The sequence below is a fragment of the Oenanthe melanoleuca genome, chromosome Z, assembly GCF_029582105.1.
Source record: "Oenanthe melanoleuca isolate GR-GAL-2019-014 chromosome Z, OMel1.0, whole genome shotgun sequence".
In the NCBI taxonomy this organism is placed as follows: Eukaryota; Metazoa; Chordata; class Aves; order Passeriformes; family Muscicapidae; genus Oenanthe; species Oenanthe melanoleuca.
This window is the reverse complement of record NC_079362.1, coordinates 75,792,481-75,814,785: the sequence shown is the minus strand read 5'-3', so window position 1 is coordinate 75,814,785 and position 22,305 is coordinate 75,792,481. Positions and strand designations below refer to the sequence as shown.

Below are 22,305 nucleotides of genomic sequence, written 5' to 3'. Positions count from 1 at the left end.
TCCGTCCCGCGCGCGTCCCCTCAGCAACGGCGGCACCTCCACCCGCCATGGCGGCGCGGCCCCCGGCCCGTCCCCCGGCCCGTCCCCAGCCCCCTCGCTGTTCTCACACCCAGAGACGCCGGGAATTCACCGGCTGCGCGCCGTACGATGTGGCGCTGGTGAGGGGGCCACGCCGGGGCTGCTCCGCTCCGGGGAGCTGAGGGGACGTGGGGGTCGGCGCCCCACAGCGGGGCCGGCTGGTGGGGGGGACCCTCTGGGAACAGCCGGGAGGGGTCCCGGGGTGCCTGGCATTGTGTTTGGGCGTTCTGAAGAGCCTGGTGCTGTGTTTGGGGTCCTGGAATGCCCGGTGCTGTGTTCGGGAGTCCTGAGGAGCCCAGTGGTGTATGAGGGGTCTTGAGGAGCCTGGTGCTGTGTGAATTGTCCAGTGGTGCCCGGTGCTGTGTTTGATAGCCCCAGGGTGCCCGGTGCTGTGTTTGGGGTCCAGGAGAGCCTGGTGATGTGTGAGGGATCCCTGGAAGCCCAGTGCTGTGTTTGAAGGTCCTGAGGAGCCTGGTGATATTTTTGAGGTCCCAGGAGCCCGGTGCTGTGTTTGGGTGTCCTGGGATGCCCGGTGCTGTATTTAGGTGTCATGAGGAGCCCGGTGCTGTGTTGGGTCCTGGAGTGCCCGGTGCTGTGTTTGGGTGTCCTGAGGATCCTGGTGATATTTTTGGGGTCCCAGGAAGCCCAGAGCTGTGTTTGAAGATCCTGAGGAGCCGGTGCTGTGTTTGGGTGTCCTAAGGAGCTCAGTGCTGTGTTTGGGGTCCTGGGGTGCCCGGTGCTGTGTTTGGGGTCCTGAGGAGCCCACAGCCGTGTGGATGAGGATGTAGGCAGGGCTTGTCTAATTTAAGAAGAATTTCTTCACAGAAAGAACAAGCAGGCCTTGGAAGGGGCTGCCCAGGGAGGTTTGGAGTGCCCATCCATCCCTGGAGGTGCCCAAGGAAGGACTGGATGTGGCACTGGGTGCTCTGGGTTGTGTGACAAGGTGGGGATCGGGCACAGCTTGGACTTGATGATCTTGGAGTTCTTTTCCAGCCTCAGTAGTTCCGTGACTATCCCGTAATTACAGTGAACTCATCATTTGGTATTAGGTACTTGCAGCACAGTCATGAATTCAACTGAAAAAAATGCAGGCTAATACTTAGTATTTTCATCCATGAATGGTTTGGGCTGGAAGGGAACCTTAAAGCTCATCTAGTCTCACCCCCTGCCATGAGCAGGGACATCTTCTTCTATCCCAGCCCTGTCCAGCCTGGCCTTGGACCCTTCTAGGGATCCAGGGGCAGCCACAACTTCTCTTGGGAAACTTGTGCCAGGGCCTCATGACCCTCACAAAGAAGAATTCCTTTCAGAATCTAGCTTAAATTTTCCCTCTTTCACTTTGTATCCATTACTCCTTGTCCTGTCACTACGGTTCCTGATAGAGTCCCTCTCTGGATTCACTGTGGGCCCCTTCCCATCCTGAAAGGGTGCTGTGAGGTCTCCACGCTTTCTGCATTTCCTTTCTCTCGCAGATAGCCAAGCCCTCCAAGAGGAACCTCAGGGAAGAGGCGATTTGGGCGGAGAGAGTGCGGGAGGAGGCGCAGCGCGAGCAGGAGCGTGACCTGCGGGTGTTCCTCCACTACCGCAACGTCCGCGACTGGCACAAGGGCGGCGAGGACAAATGGATACACCGCACTGTCGAGAGGAAGGTCCAGGAAACCGTGCAGCAGTACCTGCAGGAGATCGATGTGAGAAGGCAGAGGTAGCCGACCAGCAGCCAGGGCAGCCCCCCTGCTGTTTTCAGTGTGTGCTCCGAGGGCACAGTGATGTGTGTTTAAACACAGTAAGCAGTGTAGCATTTGGAGCTTCCTGTCTGCCACAGAGAGGGGTAGAAGCAGTAGTGTAGCACTTTAGTAGTGTGATTTTTAAAGAGAATGAAGAGTATCTTGATATAATCATAAAATGATGGAATGGTTTGGGTTAGAAGGGACCTTAAAGCTCATCTCGTTCCAAGCCCCCTGGAAGGAACACCTCCCACCAGACCATGTTGCTCCAAGCCTTGTCCTACCTGGTGTAGAACACTTTCAGAGATAGGGCACAGAATCATCACAGAATCAATCTGGTGTGGTTTGGGCTGGATGGGATCATCTAGTTCCACTCACCCTGCCATGGACATTCACATCTTCTCTTGGTAGCAAAGTGTCAGAAATTGTCTCAGTTCAGTTTCACTGAGGGTTTTGTTGCAAGCTCTTGGCGCTGATGTTTAGGTCATACAAATAATGCTTTGCAGTACAGTCAGCTGAAAAAAAGTTTTCCAGAAGCCTTCAAAAAATATTAAAGGTGAAGCACATTGCTGCCATGTAAAGAACAGAAATGTGCTGTACTTATCTTTGGAAAAAAAATATGATTTAATTTCTCAGTTACTCTTTCATGTCAAGTGACTTTGTCACTGTGCAAGTTAGTTTGGTGTCTGGTCTAATGTGACTTCACGGGAATTGTTATACCAGGGGAATCCACAGAACCACTGGGGTTAGAAGGAACCCCCTGATCTGGTCCAACCCTAGAGCACCTAGAGCAGCGTGTCCAGGAGTGTGTGTCCATTTGGGTTTTGCTTGTCTCTAAACATGGAGACTGAATCACCCCTGTGGGCAACCTGTCCAATATCTGACCACATTCACAGTAAAAAGAAAACAAAATGTTTTCTTCTGTTCATTTGGAATTTCACGTGGTTTAATTTGTGCCCACTTGTCCTGTCACTGGGCACTGCTGAGGAGTATGTGTCTGTCTTTTCTACATTCCCTCCCTTCAGGAGTTTATGTACATTGACATCCCTCTGCACCTTCTCCAGGTGCAGTCCCAGCTCTCTCAGAGGAGAAGGAGCTTCAGGAGAGATTCTCCCTCTGGGAGAGATGCTGCAGTCCCTCAGTGTCCCTGCACCAAGGCTGTGTCCTTGTGGTGCTGCAGAGCCCAGAGCTGGAGCCAGCACTCGGGGTGGGGTCTCAGCGTTGCCCAGAGGAAGGATGCCCTCCCTGCACCTGTTACCGTGCTCCTCCTCCCGCAGCCCAAGCTGCCGATGGCTTTCTTTGCCACAAGGGTGCATCACTGGCTTGTGCTCAGCGTGTCTGTCCGCACCCCCAGGTCCCTTTCTGCTGAGACACTGTGGCATTTGGGCTGAAATCCATGATTTCTGAGTTCTGAAGCCTCAGGTTTCTCACTGCTGAGACTAATAGAGGAGTAAATGATAGTGTGTTTAAAAACTGCCTATTTGACATAGTTTTCTCATCAAAGATGAGAAATGAAGTGTTTTGTGGAGTGATGCTAAAATAACAAGAGGTCATTTAAAAGAAGATGCAATTATGGATGCATAGAGAAGGGAGAGTATCAGGAAAATGTTCTTCCCCCAGAGAGCTGTGGGGCACTGACCCAGCTCCCCGAGGCTGCCAGAGCTCCAGGAGAGTTTGGACACTGCTCCCAGGGATGTTGGGGTGCCTGTGCAGGGACAGGAGCTGCACTGGATGATCCTGGTGGGTTCCTTCCAGCTTAGGATATTTTGTAGGTATTCAGGATATTCTATGCTGAAGGATAACAATAATACAAAATTTAATTGTTACCAGCTGGTGACAAATGTAGTCTGAGAATTAGAATAATTTGATGAATGGGAAACTGAAGTTATAAAGCATCTTTGAAAGTAGGTTTGTAAGATCAGGAGTTTAAACTGTGCCTAGACAGAATCACTCATGCTGTGCTGTAAGATTCCCTTAAAGGAATGATCCCCGAGTTAAAATTTGATGTTCAGTTCTCTGCCATTTGCAAGAGGTGTTGAAAGTATCCCAGTACCCACTTTGTGTTAATAACAAATAAGCTAAAACCTTGTCCTTCAACAGACGGATTGATTTAGCCTTTATTCAAATGTTTTCATTACAGGCTTCGTGACTTTCTGGAGGCAGAGGAAAATAGGCACTTTGCTGAGATGGAGGCACTTGATGAAGAAAAGGCACTGGACAGAGAAGTAGAGATGAAAGAACAAGCAAAATTACTGAGGGAGAAGAGGGAGCAAGAAAGACTTCGAGTGGTGGCTGAAAAACGAGATCAACAGTTTAGGTATTGCCATAAAAATATAAAAGGGAGTTATAAAAATTATATTTTAAAAGAGAATTTGCCGAAGTAAATATATAGGGACAATTTAAAAAGAAGGTGGCAATAATAAACTGAGGAAGGAAAGGTGAAAGTGATTAAAACAAGTATGACTGAAAGAATCAAAGTAGTTAATTCTTGCAAGTGTAGTGTGTCCTCCTTGTCCCCCATGAGCACTCCTGCGTTTCCACCCTCCAAGTCAACCCTTTTTGTAATTCCAGCTATATTTTTAATTTTGTACTTCCAGCTATATACTATTGGAGTGAACAGGGTGCATGGAAGGTTAATTTGGCCTAAATCACATATACTAAATTAATTAATACTAACTTGTTACTAAGCTAATACGTCAAAGATTCCCAAAATGTTGATTGTCCAAAAAGACAGTATTTTAATTTATTTCATACTTTTCAAGAACAGCAGCTGCAGCTAAGGTTTTAATGCAGCCTGAAGTTCTGTGCCAAGTCTTCCTTACTGAAAGCAGTAGCTTGCAAGTGCTCACTAGGATCTAAGGCCTTGGCATGAAATCTGCCTTGTCCCAGTCTTGGAAATCTGGTTTCTCAAGGGAGGGATGAAAGAAATAATAATGTTATTTAACTGTGATAATGTGAAGTGTCTTTCCCAGTCTCCCACAGTACCGTGAAATCTACAGCACCTGCTTCTCAGTGTGCACAGGCTGGGGATAAAAATCAACATTCGCTCTTGCTTGTGCATAAACTTTAATTAAACTAATTCCATAGGTATTATATATATTGCAGGCAGGTAAATGTTTGTTTAAATGTGGGGTTTATTGACTTAGACAGGTGTTATAAGTGCATGTACCACCTAACTTCACATGGTGGTTTGAAAATGTGGCCATTGCCTTCTGCAGCTTCTGGTTTGTTCTCTATAACACAAAGTGGTTGAAACTCACTTTTAAAATAGTTTGGAGGGGTTGCCTTTCAGCTTGTGGCTTGTTTTACATACCAAGGAGATGTTAATGTGGACACCTAAAAGTAGGTGTCTAAGTGTCAGTATCTTTATGTTCCCTGGGAATCTGCATTCTTGCTCTATTTAAAACTTCACTGAAATCAGACAGTTACAGGAACCTAAAGTCAGTCTCAAACAGGCTTATCCTGCCCTGTCAGTTGAACTGCACCCCAGCCTCTACTGATTTTAATTAGGTTCTCATTGATCAGAGTGGGAATTTAGCACATATGCAGATTCCTGTTTAGATGTCTAATTTTAGACATTTTAATTGCAAAATGAATCTCACTACTGAACTGCATCATCTGGTGACACATACTTGAACTTTCATGCTGTAGTTGCCTGTTTTAATGTCTCAGGTTCTCTGTCTTCCCAGTGTAGCCCTGTTAATCTGTGGTTCACTCAGTCTCATGGGATTATTTCATCCTGTTATTATCCTTTTAGCTTTCCCACTCTGCTCTGGGATCTAAGCAATAGTCACACCGCACAGCATTCTGTTAAAAAGTGTTGCTGAAGCTTTACTGTTGGCATTCTGCTGGCTTCAGAGGAGTTAGAGGCTGTGAAACCACCTCTCTTCACAGCTGTTGTGAGTGGCAATCTTGGGGTATCTTTGCAAATGGATCTTCCTCCTACAGGGCAGAGCCCTTCTCTTTGATTGTCCTGATGTAATGGGAATACATTCCATGGTTAGTTCCTTTAGCTGTGTCCTGTTCTACTTTTAAATTAAGGTTTCTATAAAAGAACAGAACCAGCTGACGAAAGTTCTGTGACAAGGATGTGCTAGTTATATTTTAATCTTTGTTCTCTGTCCTTTTCCAGTGAAAAAGGAAGTCTCTGCTGTGGCAATTGATTCTGATTAGATTCTGATTCCTCAATCTGCATGTATTTGTCTTGTTTAAGTAGCCCCAGGTCTGTTTTATCCTGGCTGTTAGATGTTACTCTTCCTTCTAAACCATCCTGGTCCAGGCAGAGATCTGGGACCAGGATTTGCTGCTCAGGAAACCAGCACTTACTGAAAATCCACTCCAAAGCAGGAGTCTGTAATTGTGTCACAGCCTATCCTCAGGGGCAATGGCCTCCAACCCTCTGACTGTACCCTCCTAGCTGTAAAAACTGTTAGCATTCACCCCAATTTGTTTATTTATCAAATATATATATATATATATATGTATATATATATATGTGTGTGTGTGTGTGTGTGTGTATATGTATATGTATATGTATATGTATATGTATATGTATATGTATATGTATATGTATATGTGTGTGTGTATGTATATATATATATGTATATATGTATATATGTATATATGTATATATGTATATATATATATATGTATATATGTATATATGTATATATGTATATATGTATATATATAAAAAATATATATATGTATGTGTATATATATATATCTCCACTGTCCTGGTATATTGTGTACATTATAAACCATATACAAAAATGGAAATCAAAAAGGGCGAGGTAAAGATGAAAGAAATGCTATTTTTTACTTCTTAGTGTTATTTATCAATAGTACTAAACATATTATCTTCCTGCACAGCCCCCACTTTGGAGATCATTACTCCAGGGCACACCCCAGAGCCCAGGCAAATCAATCCAGTAGCAGGTGGATATACACATGATTCTCTGTTTCTCTTTGCCTGTGTATTTACAACTCTTTTGATTGTCTTTCTGAAACCTGATACAGACTTGTTTGTATTTCCTTTAATTTTCCAAGCAAGGTGCTCTGCTCTTTTGCAAGCATGGATTGTCAAATCTTGAGGTATAGGAACACCTAGACTCTCAGACATTATTCTAGAGCAATAAAGGCAGCATTTTTATAATTTTTACCGGTGGGCTGGTTACCGTGGCCTGAGGTGTAACAACTTCTCAGTAACAATGTTAACCAGGAGGAGCCCTTTGTTGCAAGGTGACAGAGGGACGAGGCTTTAACCATGGGAGTCCTGCTGGAATTCATTTTCAAGGAGGGCTACTCCTTGTCTGAGAAGAGACTCAGCCAGTGCTAGCCTGAGGCCATGTTCCTCATTGGTAACTTTAAAGAAAACTGCAATGTCTTGAAATTTGCATGAAACAAATATCACATCCTCTTTCTTGTGGTAACATCAGAAGCATCCGTGTGGGGAATGTTGTTATCCCAGCAACATCGTGCTGCAGTCATAAAGTGAATAAATAACTGGGAGGTTCTTTCTTTGGGAAGTAGCCACATTTAGGCACAGTTTTAATGTTAAGAAGCTTAGGATAGCAAAGTGAGGAAGAAAACCTGCCATCTGGGGGAGCAGATGTTTTTGTGTTGGTGTAAAAGCTGCTTTGAGGGAATTATATTGATGAAATCAAGCAATTACAGGGTTATTTTATATTAAAATTCTAACAATGCTGAACATAATTAACTTCTGCTCCCCGCTGGGAATTCAATAAATATCAGATTGGTTTATAATCACAGAAAAGAATAACTAGTTCTTTATTCCTTCAGTGCTAAGAGAACTTTGAACCCATTGTGTTAAGGTAATACAGTTATTGCTAGTGGTGTAAGATTTCAAATCTTAATAATGGCGTGTTTCCCTCACAACATTTGAGAAATATGTTTTTCGTAATACTAATTGGTGCTGTGGTCTTTAATCATCACTAACACCCACCCAGGAGATGAAAGATAGATTCCAGTGGTAAAATGTAAGGAAACCATCAATGACAGTGTGTGTTTGTTGACCTGCTGGGAGGGAGGGGCACGCCTTGGAATGTGCCATGGCTCATGGCATGCACATCCCTGTGCTGCTCTCTGCTTTTATTGCTGGGTTAAACAGTGCTCAGGAGGTTCCTGTCTTGTCCAAGAGGTAAAACAACCATCCCTTTTCACCAGCCTGCACTGAACTACAGCACCTTATCATGGATTGGTTTGGGTTGGAAGGGCTCCTCAAAGTCACCTTTATCATGGGCAGGGACACCTTCCACTGTCCCAGGCTGCTCCAATTCCCATCCAGCCTGGCCTTGGGCACTGCCAGGGATCCAGGGGCAGCCACAGCTGCTCTGGGCACCCTGTGCCAGGGCCTGCCCACCCTCCCACCAGCAATTCCTTCCCAATATCCCATCCAGCCCTGCCCTCTGGCACTGGGAGCCATTGCCTGTGTCCTGTCCCTGCATGCCTTGTCCCCAGTCCCTGTGCAGCTCTCCTGGAGCCCCTTCAGGCCCTGGCAGGGGCTCTGAGCTCTCCCTGGAGCTTCTCTTGTGCAGCTGAGCACCCCCAGCTCTGCCAGCCTGGCTCCAGAGCAGAGGGGCTCCAGCCCTGCAGCATCTCCGTGCCTCCTCTGCACTGGCTGCAGCAGCTCCACGTCCTTGTGCTGCTGGAGCCCAGGGCTGGAGGCAGCTCTGCAGGTGGGGTCTCACCTGAGCACAGGGGCACAGGGGCAGAATCCCCCCTGCCCTCTGCCCACGCTGGGGGCTCAGCCCAGGGCACGGGGGTTCAAGCTGGGGCAGGTCCAGCAAATACCTGATAAAAATTTCAGAATGGAAATGTTTCCATAGCAGTGCTGTCCCTTTCACTGTCTGTGTACAGTGCCCTTCACCTCTCAGCACAGGCTCCATGGCACTGTGTGCTTTAGCTGAGAGGATGAACAGAGAGATGCCCTTGTCCCCAGTGAAATGTGAGGCAGCAACTGTTGAATGCCAACAGGGAGAAAATGTGGTGAGACTTCTGCTCTGAAAATTAAATAAGTACCCTGATATGGAGATTGGTAATAGCATTGAGGTAGTTATATTTAATATTTTTGTTACACGGGATAGTCAGCTAAAGCTTGTGTAGTGTCATATTATCTCACATTGTGCAGGTAACTACTGCTGCCATGAAGTTTGGATTTGTTCATGATTCAGGCTATGGTATCTTCTGTGAATTCCTAAACACCTTTGCAATATTTTCTAGAAGATGGTTTCATTCAGTGTGAAATAGTGAGATATCCTTTTACTTCATAACATTTGCATCCTCAGAGCAGATCCTTCACACTTGCAGGTCTTCGTCTTTGCCAGTTTCACATTCTGATTTCATGAAAATCTATATCCTGTTTATGGAACAGAATTAAAATGCTTGCAGATTGTTCAAATTAAATAATGTTTGATGGCATATGTTGATCTCAATAGTGCTTTGTTTGCAAAAGTAAAAGCAGAATCTGCAATTAGTTCAGGGTTCTTCAACTGAAGATAAATAAATTACCTCTTTGTATGCAACTCAGTTGCAGAGAGTAAAGGAAAATTGAAAGCTGCATTACTTGTTTGACTTTCTACCTTCTCCAGGCTTTTATTGCAACTTGTCTGAATTATCCCACAGAACTTCACTTAAAAAATTAATAAATTCCTCCTGGTTCCTGCTCAACCGTGTAACCCACATTTCCACAGTCATAGTATTTTCTGAATATGAGTGAGCTTTCAGGTGACTTACAAACCTTTCTAAGTCTTCATTTGAATAGAGACCAACCTACATGTTTGAATAAGTGTAGCATGCATGTGTTTTATATGTTAATAAAAAGTATATATGCACACAACACCCCCATGTTCCAGCTCCATGTAGAGTATATTGTGTATATAATGTGTGGATGTAGTGTGTGTTCATTTACACTCATAGAATATTCCCAATTTGGAAGGGACCCAGCAGGATCATCCAGAAAGCACCTGGCCCTGCACAGACATCCCAACAATCCCACCCTGTGCATCCCTGGAGCAGTGTCCAAACTCTCCTGGAGCTCTGGCCTTCCCTGGGGAGCCTGGGCAGTGCCCAGCAGCCTCTGGGGGAAGAACCTTTCCCTGATATCCCACCTAAACCTCCCTGGCACAGCTCCAGCTGCTCCCTGGGTCCTGTCCCTGTCACACGGAGATCAGTGCTGCCTCTTCACTTCCTGTTGAGAGGAAGTTGATTTAGGCTTTGTTTTTCACAAATTCAAATCCTTCAGCTCATTAATGTCAAGACTTCCATCAAATCAGGCTTTCCATGGTTCCTTAGGTTCCACAAGGAATCAGTGTCAGACCAGGGGTATAACTTGGCATGCTGGGTTCCTGTGTTTTGAGCAGTGATGAGCTGGGAGCTTCATTCACCACACATGTCCAGACCTGCTTATTGTTTTAAGACTTTTTAAAAAACAATTTCTACATTGCCTTCCAGAAACCGATGTGAGGAGTATCGTATACACTGTAAAAAACTGAGTGAGAAGGAAGTGGGTGACTGCCAGCTGGCCCAGCAGACTCTGAAGGAGATACTGAGAAAGGAAGAGGAGATGCAGGAGCGGAAGTTGGAAGAGATTTGTGAGAAGGAGCAGTTGGCTAAGGATGAGAGAGCGGAGCTGAAGGCGCAGGAGGTGGCAGCGCAGATCCAGGAGATGGTGAACGTGCGTGAAGCCCAGCTGGCCGTGCACGCCGCGCGCAGGGAGGAGAAGAAGCAGGAGATCAGAAAGGAGGCTGAGCTGCTGGTAATTTCCATAGTGTTCTGCATTCAGGCTTGTGCAGAAGGCCCTTCTAATGACAGGCTTACGAGACATTTGGACTAATCCATACCTTATTTGTATCTTCACTGATTCTATTAGTACCTGAGCCTGTGCTGTTAAGCTAAGCCTCTTTTCCAGCTCTGAAACTCGGCCCTGTAAAGGGTTTTGTCACTCAGTCTCTCAGAGCTATTGTGGTAAATAGAAACATTTTTAAACTTTTCTCAAATATCTTTGTAGGTTTTTGATTTCTGGTTTCCTGCAGGATAGCAGGAGAGTCCTGTTTCCCAGGTGAAATATTTGTTTTATTTACTTATTTTAAACAAATTAGCAAGCAGCACCTAAGCTCCCTTACCTGTTCCTTCTGCCTGCTGTTGAGCTCACATCACAGGAGGCATTTTGGCTACCTCGGCCCAACTGCTTGGCCACTACCCTGTTCTTTCATCATTGTTTTCCTTCTCTCTTGCTGTAGTTTTGCTGGCTTTAGTGTGGCTTGCTAGTTCAGTATTCTGTGTTGACTTTGAATGATGGGAGGCTATTTAGCTCAGACTCATCTTCATTTTGCAGCTATTTACATGTAGAGGCTGAGTGATCACTCAGGATACTCTGGTAGACACTGGAAGCTGGTACTGGCATCATATATACTCCCCCATATCATAAAAATGAGACAATAATAGATCTAAAGCTCTGAAAATGCTGGCTGTGAAACCCATAGAGTCCTTATTCCAAGCTAGACTAATGTTTTGCTTATTTAAAAACATGTAGAGCAGGATTATTTTCTCGTAACAACTTCTAAGGCACTGCCAAACCTCCCAGGCAAAGAATGCTGCTCCTTTACTGGTTTCAAAACTTTTCAGAAAAGCACTATTAGAATAAAAGACTCTGCATCTTCCCCTGGGGACAGCAGCCTGGTGCTTTGTCAAGGAGATAAATTTCTTGTGAAATGGTTGAGTCTATGAAAAAAACCCTAACCTTTCTTTGAAGGACAGTTTCAGTATGGAAAATGGGATGTAATCCTTTCTCAGCAGAAGAGGAATGTGGCAGATGGCCTCAGTTTTTCATTGCAGACTGGTAGCCCCTAATGACCAGGAGTTTCATCTGGGTGAATGGACAGCTAAGTGTGCATAAAGGTTTCTCCGGGTTGTTGCAATGAAAATAGAATATTTAGGGAAGGTAGACCACATGCATGCAACAGAATATCTCAGAAATGGATGACAAAGCAGAGATGGTAATTTTTGCTTTAGCTATGTTACCTCTATTAGCTTCCTTCCTCCTTTGTCTTACTTTTCCCTTTAAGAATTGTAATTTACTGGAAAGTGATTGACTTTGTGTTATCCAGACTTAGCATCATGAGTTTCTGCCGTAGTACTTTGGTCCTGGTTTGCAGAAGGGTGATTGGTAACCACTTCTTTGTACATTTGTGATGCTGTGTTACCCCAATGAACACACTTTGTTGGATCCCAGCCTTGCTGCTCTCACACAGGTTCACTGATGTCAGAATTCATCCAAAGACATGTGCCAACTTGCACAGCAGACTGCTAACTGTTTCTGCTTTCTTTCCACCTTTGCTGTTCAAAGCTTTTTGGATTATTAATTCTATTCCTCAAATTACATATAAATTGAGTTTCAAAGCTGTTTTACCAGCTTCTGAAAATGAATTTGACAGTTCAGGCAGATACAAAGTCAGCTTTGGTTCTGAAATGCTGCAAAAACCCGTGGGTGCTTTATGTCCAGCATAAAAAGGGATGTTCTTTAGGGAGTGCAGCTTCTGCTTCCATATGGGGAAGATTAGACATGCTGTTTATGACAAACCTGCTGAGGCATTTTAAAAGACTCATTCACATTACAAAAGAGACATTTAATTTAAAAACAGGTTAGCAAAAAACTGTGTGCCTTCGAGACAGCTGAAGCATGATTTCTGAGATAATACAATGCTAATGATGGTCACATACTGCATTATGACTATGTTTCAATACACTTATTCAATTGCAAGATGTCCAGAAATTATGCTTATAAATTACTTTTGAATTTTTTTGGGCTAAATAATCTCGAATATACAAATACCTATTTGATCTCAAATATGCATTTCTGATTTGTTATTGTTTCTTTTTTAAGAACTCAGTTTCACTGTACATTTTTTCAGTATAAAGTGGAATAATAAGCTCTTTCCAATATGAAGTGGGATGATTTGAAATTGTGGAAATCCAGTAAGTGCCCATCAGAAGACAAGGATCCAATCGTTGACTTGGTGCAGCTTTATGACCAGTAGAGATGCACTGCTCTGAACACCCAGCACAGGCACAGGACAGATAATATCTGCAGAAACAGCAGGAACATGTGGCCCTGTTATTTGTCAGTGCTTATGGCTGTGTATGAACTCTTGGATATAGATCAAAAGTGCTGCAGTGATTCTGATTTCCCTAAGGAGATGACTCTGTCTATCTGCCTGAAACATTTGGAAAACACCAGGCACAATTCAGTTTTTGCATTCAAGTGCATGTGATAATTGCAGATAAAAATCCTGAATTCTAATGAATACTAAAACATTCAGGCTTTACCAGGTCTAGTAAAGTGGATGACTCTTAATTCTGTGTTGCCAGCAAGGCTTTGCTCTTCAATGTTGCAATAAACTAACTCTAGCCACCACTTAGTTTGAAGTCATGCAGTGATTTTACAAGCTGGCTACTTTTATCCTTGTAGGAAGAAGAGCTGCACCAGCTTAGGGAAGAAAATGAAGAGCTTAAGAGGAAGAGGCGACATCAGCAAAAGGAACGCAGGGACATATTGCTCAAAGCAGTGCAGGACAAGGAGAGGCATCTTGATGAAGAAAAAAAAGCTCAACTTGCCATAGAGAAGAAGATGTTGGAAAAAGATTTTCAGGACACAGACAAGGAACATGAGGAGATGATAAAAAAAAAAGTAAGGTGTTTAATTGTGGAATTGTGGGGCAATACCTGGTCTAGACTAGTTCTGTGGCCCTGTGAACTGCACAGGCTAACAGAGAACAGACACAAGCCCTTCTCCCTGAAAGAGATAATTCTTTTGTTGAACAGCCTGTTGCCTGTCCTCCTGCCAGTGCTCTGTACCTCTGCAGAAGTCTATTAGCTTTTCAAACCACAGCACTGTAAAGCCTGCTTTGCGACCACCAGCCTGATAAATGAAGTGGAGGCTCTCAGGAAATCCTGGAATTTTGTTCCTCCATGTTGATTTCATTGTGTGTAAATCACCTGAGCTTTATCATCCTTACACTGCATGCGTATAATAGAGGCTGGAAAACTATTTTTTGTTTCATAGATCTGATGTAGTAAGTATTTTTAACTGCAGAAGAAAGGAAATATTTAACTTACTGCAATTAATGAATGCTAAAAAACTTCAAAATATTTAAAAGCTATATATAGATAGATGCAAACGCTCATGTTTTATTCCTTGGAGATGCTATGAATCAATGGTCTGTCATTTCCTGAAGTTAAAACAAGTAGATTGTCCAACTTCAGCGTGCAAATGAGTCTCAGGGTATGTAGGACACAGGAGAGAGGTGTTTAGAAGCTCATGTAGGTGAGGAAAGCTGTATCAACTCAATATTAGATCTTGCTGCAGAATTACAGGAGGTGGTCTGTAGTATACTACAGTACAATATTTAATGCAGGAGTAGCCTGGTCAGCTGTGGAAAATCTATAAAATGGGCGCGTTGTAGGCAGCTGAGCTGCTGTGAGGAAAGGGATCTGTATCTGTCCTGTTGTCTGGCCAGGTAGAGGATTCTTTCCTGTGGCAGATTTTGGAATGGAGCTCTGGGCTCCCAGCCTCCCACACTGGCTGTGAACCACTACTTCTCTTCATGTTTTGAAATGCTTTTGGAACTGATTTACTCAGATCTGCAAATGTCTGTGTGTGTTTCCAGCAAGCGCTGTTGAAGGAGCAACTCAACTACCTGGATCACCTGGCTGAGCAGCTGAGGAGGGAGAAGGAGCAGGAAAAAGAAGACGAGAAGGTCTTCAAGGAAGAGAGGGATCAGATTTGGGCTGACAAGGTTGAGAAAATGAAACAAGAGAGGGAGGCTCGATTTCAGCTGCTGAGAGATTTCATGTACACAATTCAGGCGCAGATAGAGGAGAAGTGTAAGTGTTAAACACACGACTGGGCAGAGGCAGTACAACAACACCCTGCTGCTGGGAGCAGCACCAGCACACACTGTGTGATAGAGTGGACAACAATGTGACCCTTCCTGAACCTGTTCCCAAAATGAAATCCTGCAGGCTTTCCTTATACTAATTCCCCATTGCCATCACCAGAGCAAAGACTGGTAAAGTAAGGATCGCACGGGCAAATGGTCATTATTAGTAATTGTGTTATTATGAAGTCCTGAATGTGAAAACCTTCTAGTTCTGAGTGGATGAAAAACAAACAAGCTGCGAATACACTTGCTGTTGTTTGTGTGGCAACAAAACTCAAGCTTACTATTTAGGCTACTTAGCCCAAGTGCAATCTCACTGTCCCTTCAAGATCAGCAGAGCTGTTACCTTCTAAAAGGATTTTTGGTTTTGTTTTCCAGTGCAGAAAAAAGAGGAGAGGAAAATAGAGATTGCTGAAGAGAAGAAGGCAATGGCGGAAGCAGTTAGATTATTCGAACAGGAAGAAGAATTAAAACGTACAAGGTATTTTTCTTCCATGTCATGGATTCATTTCTTTGCAGATCAGTCTTCTAAACTTGTGAGTGAGCTGTTTCTTTATTTCTGATGACTCTAAAACACTGGGTGGACTTCCTTCTATTTAGAGAGGCTTTCCCACCACACACCTTATCAGTTCCAAACTGCCCAATAGCAGACTTGTGATACTGCAGCTGGTATTGTCAGAAAATAGTGGTACATATCCTTTGTGTGTTGGTCCTTTTGGATCATCATGTGACTTACATCAATCATATTTCCTAAACACATCCCCTCATCCTCTGAGCTGTTGTTACCAGTAGCAGAAGTCTGGGGAGGAGGGTTAATGAGAGGTTTGTTTGCTCCTGCCCTAGAAGAACAAGTGTGTCCGGGCTTATTGCTAAACTCCACCCACAGTCATCCCTTGAACAATCCTACGTCAGCCACCAAAACACCTGGCTGCAGCATGTAACCCAGCTGCACGGGGCTCTCCGTGTCTCTGGACGAGCAGATCCTCACACGCAGTAGCTGGAATGTTCCTCTGGGTGTCATGCAAAACCTTGGGCAAAGGGCCTTACCTCACTTACTCCCCTTTTGTACTCCTGCCGTTTCTCCACTCTTGTCCGTGGGATACAAATAGCTCCTTCCCCAGCCAGTATCGTTGTGTTCTCTGAGGGTTTTATTGGGAACAACCTCCTGGCTATGACAGAAATGTCACTCTTGTGAAGGAAATACGCTGGGCTCCAGCTGGGATATGCTCCACTTAGCAGAGATGGCACTCAGCAGTGTCAGGAAAGGTTTGTGGCTCAGCTCTGTTGAGTTAGTGCACAAGTCCTGACTACTCTGTTGGCATTCCAGTGTCTGTGGACTCCTGAACATGTAAGACTTCCTCTGCTTCTCCAGAGGGTAGTGAAAGCAGTACACAAGTCCTGAGGTGGAATGGAGGATGGATTTCTTCTGACAGCCACTTCCAGGAATATCAGTGCAGCAGGGAGTTGTTCTTCTCAGAAGGAGGGTGAGGATGGATGTCAGCAGCATCACTGAGCCCGAGCCAGGGACAGACAGACCCAGCACCCTCATCCTCTATCCCCTCACCATGGCTGTGAGGAGCAGGGAATGCACACTGACTACAGGGAGCTGTTCTTTCCCTCTTTCTGGTCAAACACCAGTTTTAGTCTGCTTTGTAGGATACAACAGAATGCAGTTAATTCTCTGAGGAACATAAGGTTAGCATGTAGCATTTAACAGTGGCAGTTATTCTTAACTGCTAAAAGGAGTTTTGAATGGTTCTTTAGTCTAAGCTCGAATGCTAATAATAATAATAATAATAATAATGATAATAATAAAAGTTTATCTTTTTTACCCGCACTGCTTATATAACGTATTCATTTGACATTTCCAGAAAAATGCAGAAGGCCAAAGAATACAGAGACCAGCTTGCAACTCAAATTGCCTACCAACAACGTCTCCAAAAAGCTGAGGAAGAGGAGAGGGAGAAAGAGCATGAATTAAATACAGAGAGAGAGTACCAAGAAAGGGTACAGTTCTTTCTGTCAATGCCCAAAGAGTCCATAGGAAAGCCCCCCATGACAAAAAAAGCACTAATGCATGACTCTTAAGGGCATCACTCACTGTGATATTTTAGCTCGGTCAGTTGCCTTTAAAAACATTTTCTTAGGATGCTTACACTTGACTTGAGTTGGAAGAACTCCTTCCATTGTGACATTCAAACCTTTAATTCAAGATTACAAGAAACATAGTATTTTAAAGCTTATTTTTGCCCCATGGATTTCTTTTTTTTTTACAAATCTGATAGAATCCAAAGTGCTTGACATTTTAATTCAAGAATACTGTCTGCCATCTACAATATAATACTGTATTATTATGACATGAATAATGCACATGCATTCTTTTAAATCTGCACAAAGAAAACTTGTAGAAATCTTACAGCAAGTCTTTATTAAAATGCCTTTCAAACTGGAAATGTTTGCAAAATTATTTTCTTTGTATTTAGATACCAGGTATAAAACTGAATGTATTTTACCATGGGGTGAACATTAAAAAGCTGATATTCTTTTGCATAGATTCTGGTAGCTGTTGAATGGTCTGTGGAATACTGTGAGCCCTCTACTTGGGCAGAATTAAGCATGCAGGGCTGAAGTTAGAGGTGTCTTGTGGAAAGGTTTATTCTCTATAATTTTCATGGCACCTCTGCCTCTCTGGGCTTCCTTGGATCACCACACTGAACACATGGACTGGGGGGCTGGAGCAGCACCACCACTTTAACACAACAACACAGCAGCTGGCTGGATGTCCCCAGGAGGGTGTTGGTGGTTTTGGCAGTGGGAGCAGGGACACCTCGTTGTCCTCTCCACTCCCATGCCAGTGGCCAGCTTGCCCCAAGTGCAGGAGGAGCAGTGGGTGACACAAGGAGCATGGGTGGGAGTGACCCAGCTGCTCCCCATGGTGCTGCCCTTGACCAGCTCCTTGTTTCATATTTCATTAGCTTTTCTTCTCTCCTGTTCAGAGGAGAGAAGTGAAGAATCCATTCTTGCTCACAGACTTCGTGGCGTTTGGAAATGTTTTATGTTCTTTTTTCCATTTTTCCGTATGATTCTTTGCTGCTGCTTGTCTGTAGCTGTTTCTCTCTCTGTCAGCTTTTCAGCTTCTGCCAGTTCCTGCTTTTTCACCCTTTTCTTCCAAAATTTCCATATTTCACTAACCACTTGCTCTGCCATTTTTATCCTCCCACCTTCCTTTTCAGCATGTGGCTCTCTGTGGGCAAACCAGGTTGTGTTTTTGTTATGAATGAATGCACAGAGGAGCTGATAAATAGCTGGGAGCAGAGCTCAGGAGCCCCAGATCCCAGACATCTTGGAACTCTGAAAAGTTGTGTCCCCTCGGTTTAAAGCAGACACCAGGGTGACAAATGCTTTTTTGTCCCCTGTGGAGAAAAAGGCCAGGTGGAGATGTATCAGTGGTCTTTCAGCAACCCTGCTAATTCTGGGTGTAAACGGTGGAAGAACCTGGCCCTGCTGAGGGGAAAAGGAGAGCAGTAGGATTTTATTGTTGCTTACAGACAAAACTTCCTGAGCCACCTGATGGGAGAGAGTCAAGCCCACTGGAACTGTTTCCATCCTGACAGGGAACCAGACAGACCAGAGCAGTGCCTCTCATGGCTTGTTCCTTGGATTGCTTGGATCCAAACAGATCTGCTGAGGGAGGAAGCTTCCAAGAAGGTGAAGCATCAGGCAGAGAGATGTAGGTTGGTAGCCAGGATGTTGAGCCCTTAAACAGTGCTTTCCAGCAACCATCTCCAAAAGTACACAGAGGACATCAGAGCTGCTCCTGTTCTGCAGGTGAGAAAGGCCATCCCAGATAGAGGAAATAATTTAATCAGTGCAGAGAGCTGAGGTAGTCATAGGTCTGTGCTCTCCCCACCGAGTCAAATTGGCAGAATGATTAAGAGATTAATTTCCTGGTCTGCCGCAGACTCCTGGAGTAGCCCATGCAAGCAATGTAGATTTTCCTTTACTATTGTGACCTCTCTTTGAAAAATGAAGATAATAGCACATTCAGAATTCCAGGATTAATTAAGGCATGTTATTAAAGGCTGTGACATTTGTTGGGTACACCCAATATGAGAGATAAAAAAAACACCACATTGGTGAGCTTTGTGAATTCAAGTCATCCAGAACCATAATAAATCTTCTTTTTTTAATAAAATAATAACTCAGAAGAGGTGGTCAGAGCCATCAAATATTTATAGAGAGTCTGAGCTCCTGCTCCTGGAGGCAAATTTCCTCTGCAACGAACATGAGGTCTGCACAAGATTAAAAGACTGGACTGGAAGAAGTTTGCCTTCAGCAGGAGAGAATTCCCATGGGATAACGGCAACTAAACTCTTCTGAGGGAAAGCTTTTGGTGGATGAAGGTGTTGCTGGGGCTGAACCCTTTGCTGCCAGGTGCTGTGTGGGATTTTCAGGTTGGTCCAGAAGAACTGGTGAGGCTGGGTGGGCCAGAGCCTCCTTGAGAGGCACCTTCTTGCTGCCCCTAACAGACGAGCAGTGCAGCAAAAACGATTTTCTCTGTCAAGACTGAAGGGTTTCCTTAATCCTGCTGGCTTTCATCTTCTTCCAGCTCCTTGGATCTCCTGGCAGTAAATTTGGGCAAACAGGGCAGCAGGCAGAACGTGCTTCAAAGCATGGTGGTGCCTTTGCCTGCCTGGGGCCAGCGCTCACGTTACATTTCTGATTTACAGGTCACCAGGCAGGAACAAGCCAAACGCTTCTGGAATTGTGGCTTGCAGTGCCGGGAACCTCCGGAGTGTTAGCTGCTGCTCCTGAAATCCTGTGGCATTTCCTGCCCCAGTGAGCAATCCTGCAGGCAAACCAGCTATTAAACCCCGAGTGCAGGGACACCACTGAGAGAAAAGCAGCCTTGAGCTTGCCCTGCACCAGGGCTCTGAGCCACGCAGAGACAGAACCACTGGATTTTGAAACCTGGCAGTTACAGCCTCACTTAGACAGAGCTTTGCAAAATATTCTTCCCTGTATTTTTAAATTAAATTTGCTGTGGTGACAGAGGAAGAGCAGGGGTGTGGAGCGTGTGGGTGACTTGGCTGTGGCAGGGCTGGGAATGCCAGTCCCTGATCACATCATCCCAGACTCACTCCAGGGTTTGAATCCTTAACAACTCCCAAGGCTTTAAGACTTTTCTACATGCACCCATCTGCCTCCCAGGGCTCTTATACTGACCACAGGGCTTTCCACGGTGATGTTTTTGGCCACACAAAAGATGATGATCTCTGGAGTGGTTCCCACACCCTGTGGCATGGTGCTGGCTTGGTCCCTGCTCCCTGGGGCTGGGCTGCAGGGCTTTGGACAGAATCAGTTCTATTTGCAGGAATGTTAATTATTCATTGCTTTATCACCTGGAATAATTTGTCATTGCTTTAACCCAGGTAGGAACCCTTGCTGCAGAAACAGCCAGTGCCACCATGCCCAGGGTACAGTGACTGCCAGACCCCAGGACTGTGCCCAGATGTAGCACGTGGTGACTTCTGTGTAGCGTGGGAGGAGTGAAATCCAGATTTGAGATCTTTGTGACATCTCTGCATACAAAAATTCAGGACCTGGGCTTGTACTTAGCAACAGCCAGCTCTGTTCTGATGACATTTAGAGCTGTCAGAATTGATGCTCCTCACTGGCCTGTGCCATCACCTGTCCATCCATCCATCTGTTCCTGGGCTCTCCATGTGTCATTACAACACAGGGACAAGGCCAGGACCTTAAAGGGAACTCCAACCCATCCTGTACTTGTAAATAATCCACTGGCTGGGCTTAAAGGGGTCAAAAAAACCTGGTATTTAGTTGATTTTTACCTTATGGTGCCTTCCATGTGCATGCAAGAGGGGATACCATAAAGTCCTATTTAAGAGCCTGTGCTTGTAAGATTTGATTGACACTAGTTTTGATTCCCAAATGGAAAGAAGCTTTTGTCTCCTGGAGGAGACAATTTCCAGCAACTCAGCAGTGAGGATATACTTCAGGGTTCTGTATGTGTTTTGGGGTTTTTAATTTCTGAGTTTAAATAAAGTTTTAGATTAATGAAGAATCACGTGTGACACCAGCTGTATTTCATGGGAATGGCTGTGCTTTGCCTCTGGCTGTCACTGCTACCCCAGCTCCACTGAAAGCTTTGCTTCTAATTGCACCAGTGCTCCACATTTTGCTTCTGCAGTTGATTTAATGAAATGAGAGGAGCAAGTTTTGTTTGCCTGACAAAGCTCTCTTGGAGGCTTTGCAGGGATTACGCTGTCAAATTCTCCCAGGGTAATTTCTAGACATGGTGCAGTTTTTTTCTCCCCTTCTTTCCTCCTTCCCAGATTCTCCCCAGAGCCACCTGCAATTTTTTTTTTTTTTTTTTTGTTTTTTTTTTTTTGATTCATCAAGGATATTAGAACTGGAAAAAGAGGTATCTGCAACGCTGGCTGTCCTTTCACCAATTCAGCATTGCTCCCTGCCAGGCTCTGGGGTCGAAGAGGGAAAATATGACAGAGGGGAGAGTTTTACCTCGCAGGGGACAAGAAGCAGAGTGTGAGATGCCACCAGTGATCACTTTGAGGACAGGCTGTGGGTGCCCTGTGAGTGCCACAGCCTGAAACCACGGGAGGAGGGATCCCAGAGACAGAGTAAACAACTGTGACAGAGAACAGGATCCGCTGAGCGCGGTTTCTGCCTGCTCAGTTAATATGCAAAATACCTTGGATGATAAAGAATAGCAGTAGTGGTTAATTAGGAATACTTTGCATTTCATTCTCCTTCTCAGGCTCTAAAAGTGCCGTATAAGCATGAATTGCAGAACAGGGTGCTCCCGTGGGATGGAGGGAAGCAGCATGGCCACAGATCGACAGGCTGGGATCAGTTTTTGGCTGTTGCTGTGGAAGTTGCAATTCCTGCCACCGGTGTAGGAGTGACACACAAGCAGCGCCCAGGAACAGTGGTGCTGGTGGGACCCCAAACCCACCTGCAGGCAGAAGACAGAGAAAAACCTACCCCTATCACATTTCTTGAGTGGATTTCCAGCGGGCAATGTTCTTATCCCGGGGAACAGGTGCGTCCTGGCAAAGGACACCCCAGTAATGCCATCCCTCACTCCCCAAAATGTGGGTGATCCCCAGAGGCTTGTGGGGCACGGAAGACCCGAAAACCACCAAGGGGCACCTGCCTGGGGCTTAATTACTCTTCTCCTGTGAGAAAGGAAGATGGATAAAAGGCACAAAAAAAATCTCAAACGCAGCACCAACCTGCGCTGCCGGGGGGACCCAGCCCGGAGCTGGGCGGGATGCTGAGGACTGCGGGGGAAGCGCCTGGGAAATAAAAATATTTATTCAAAAGAGCTTTTCTCTTTTAGAAATAGCAATAACAATAAAAGCCGAGCGGAAGGGAAGCGAAGAGAGCCGAGCCTCCCCATACCTGAGCGGGGCGCGGCGGAGGCGGAGCGGCGCTGCCTCCTCCTCCTCCTCCTTCTCCTCCTCCTCCTGCCGCCGCCGCTCCCTTCGCTTCCCGTGCCC

The 22,305-nt window shown here is 45.1% G+C and overlaps 1 protein-coding gene across 1 annotated transcript; it reads left to right on the top strand.

Annotated features, from left to right (window-relative positions):
- The first annotated feature begins 9 nt into the window (after positions 1–9).
- On the top strand, positions 10–19,673 carry CFAP53 (cilia and flagella associated protein 53). Its single transcript, XM_056514664.1, has 8 exons — positions 10–158; positions 1,551–1,780; positions 3,943–4,119; positions 10,275–10,578; positions 13,291–13,509; positions 14,489–14,705; positions 15,140–15,242; positions 16,633–19,673. Exons 1-8 carry the CDS (start codon positions 48–50, stop codon positions 16,847–16,849), a joined length of 1,578 nt encoding a protein of 525 aa, XP_056370639.1. The 5' UTR covers positions 10–47; the 3' UTR covers positions 16,850–19,673.
- The last annotated feature ends 2,632 nt before the right edge of the window (positions 19,674–22,305 follow it).

Excerpts from the sequence above, each read along its gene's own strand:
- CFAP53 (XM_056514664.1), top strand. The coding sequence starts at position 48 with ATGGCGGCGCGGCCCCCGGCCCGTCCCCCGGCCCGTCCCCAGCCCCCT. Across the intron at positions 14,706-15,139 it reads GGCGCAGATAGAGGAGAAGT|TGCAGAAAAAAGAGGAGAGG; the intron begins GTAAGTGTTAAA and ends TTTGTTTTCCAG. Across the intron at positions 15,243-16,632 it reads GAAGAATTAAAACGTACAAG|AAAAATGCAGAAGGCCAAAG; the intron begins GTATTTTTCTTC and ends TGACATTTCCAG.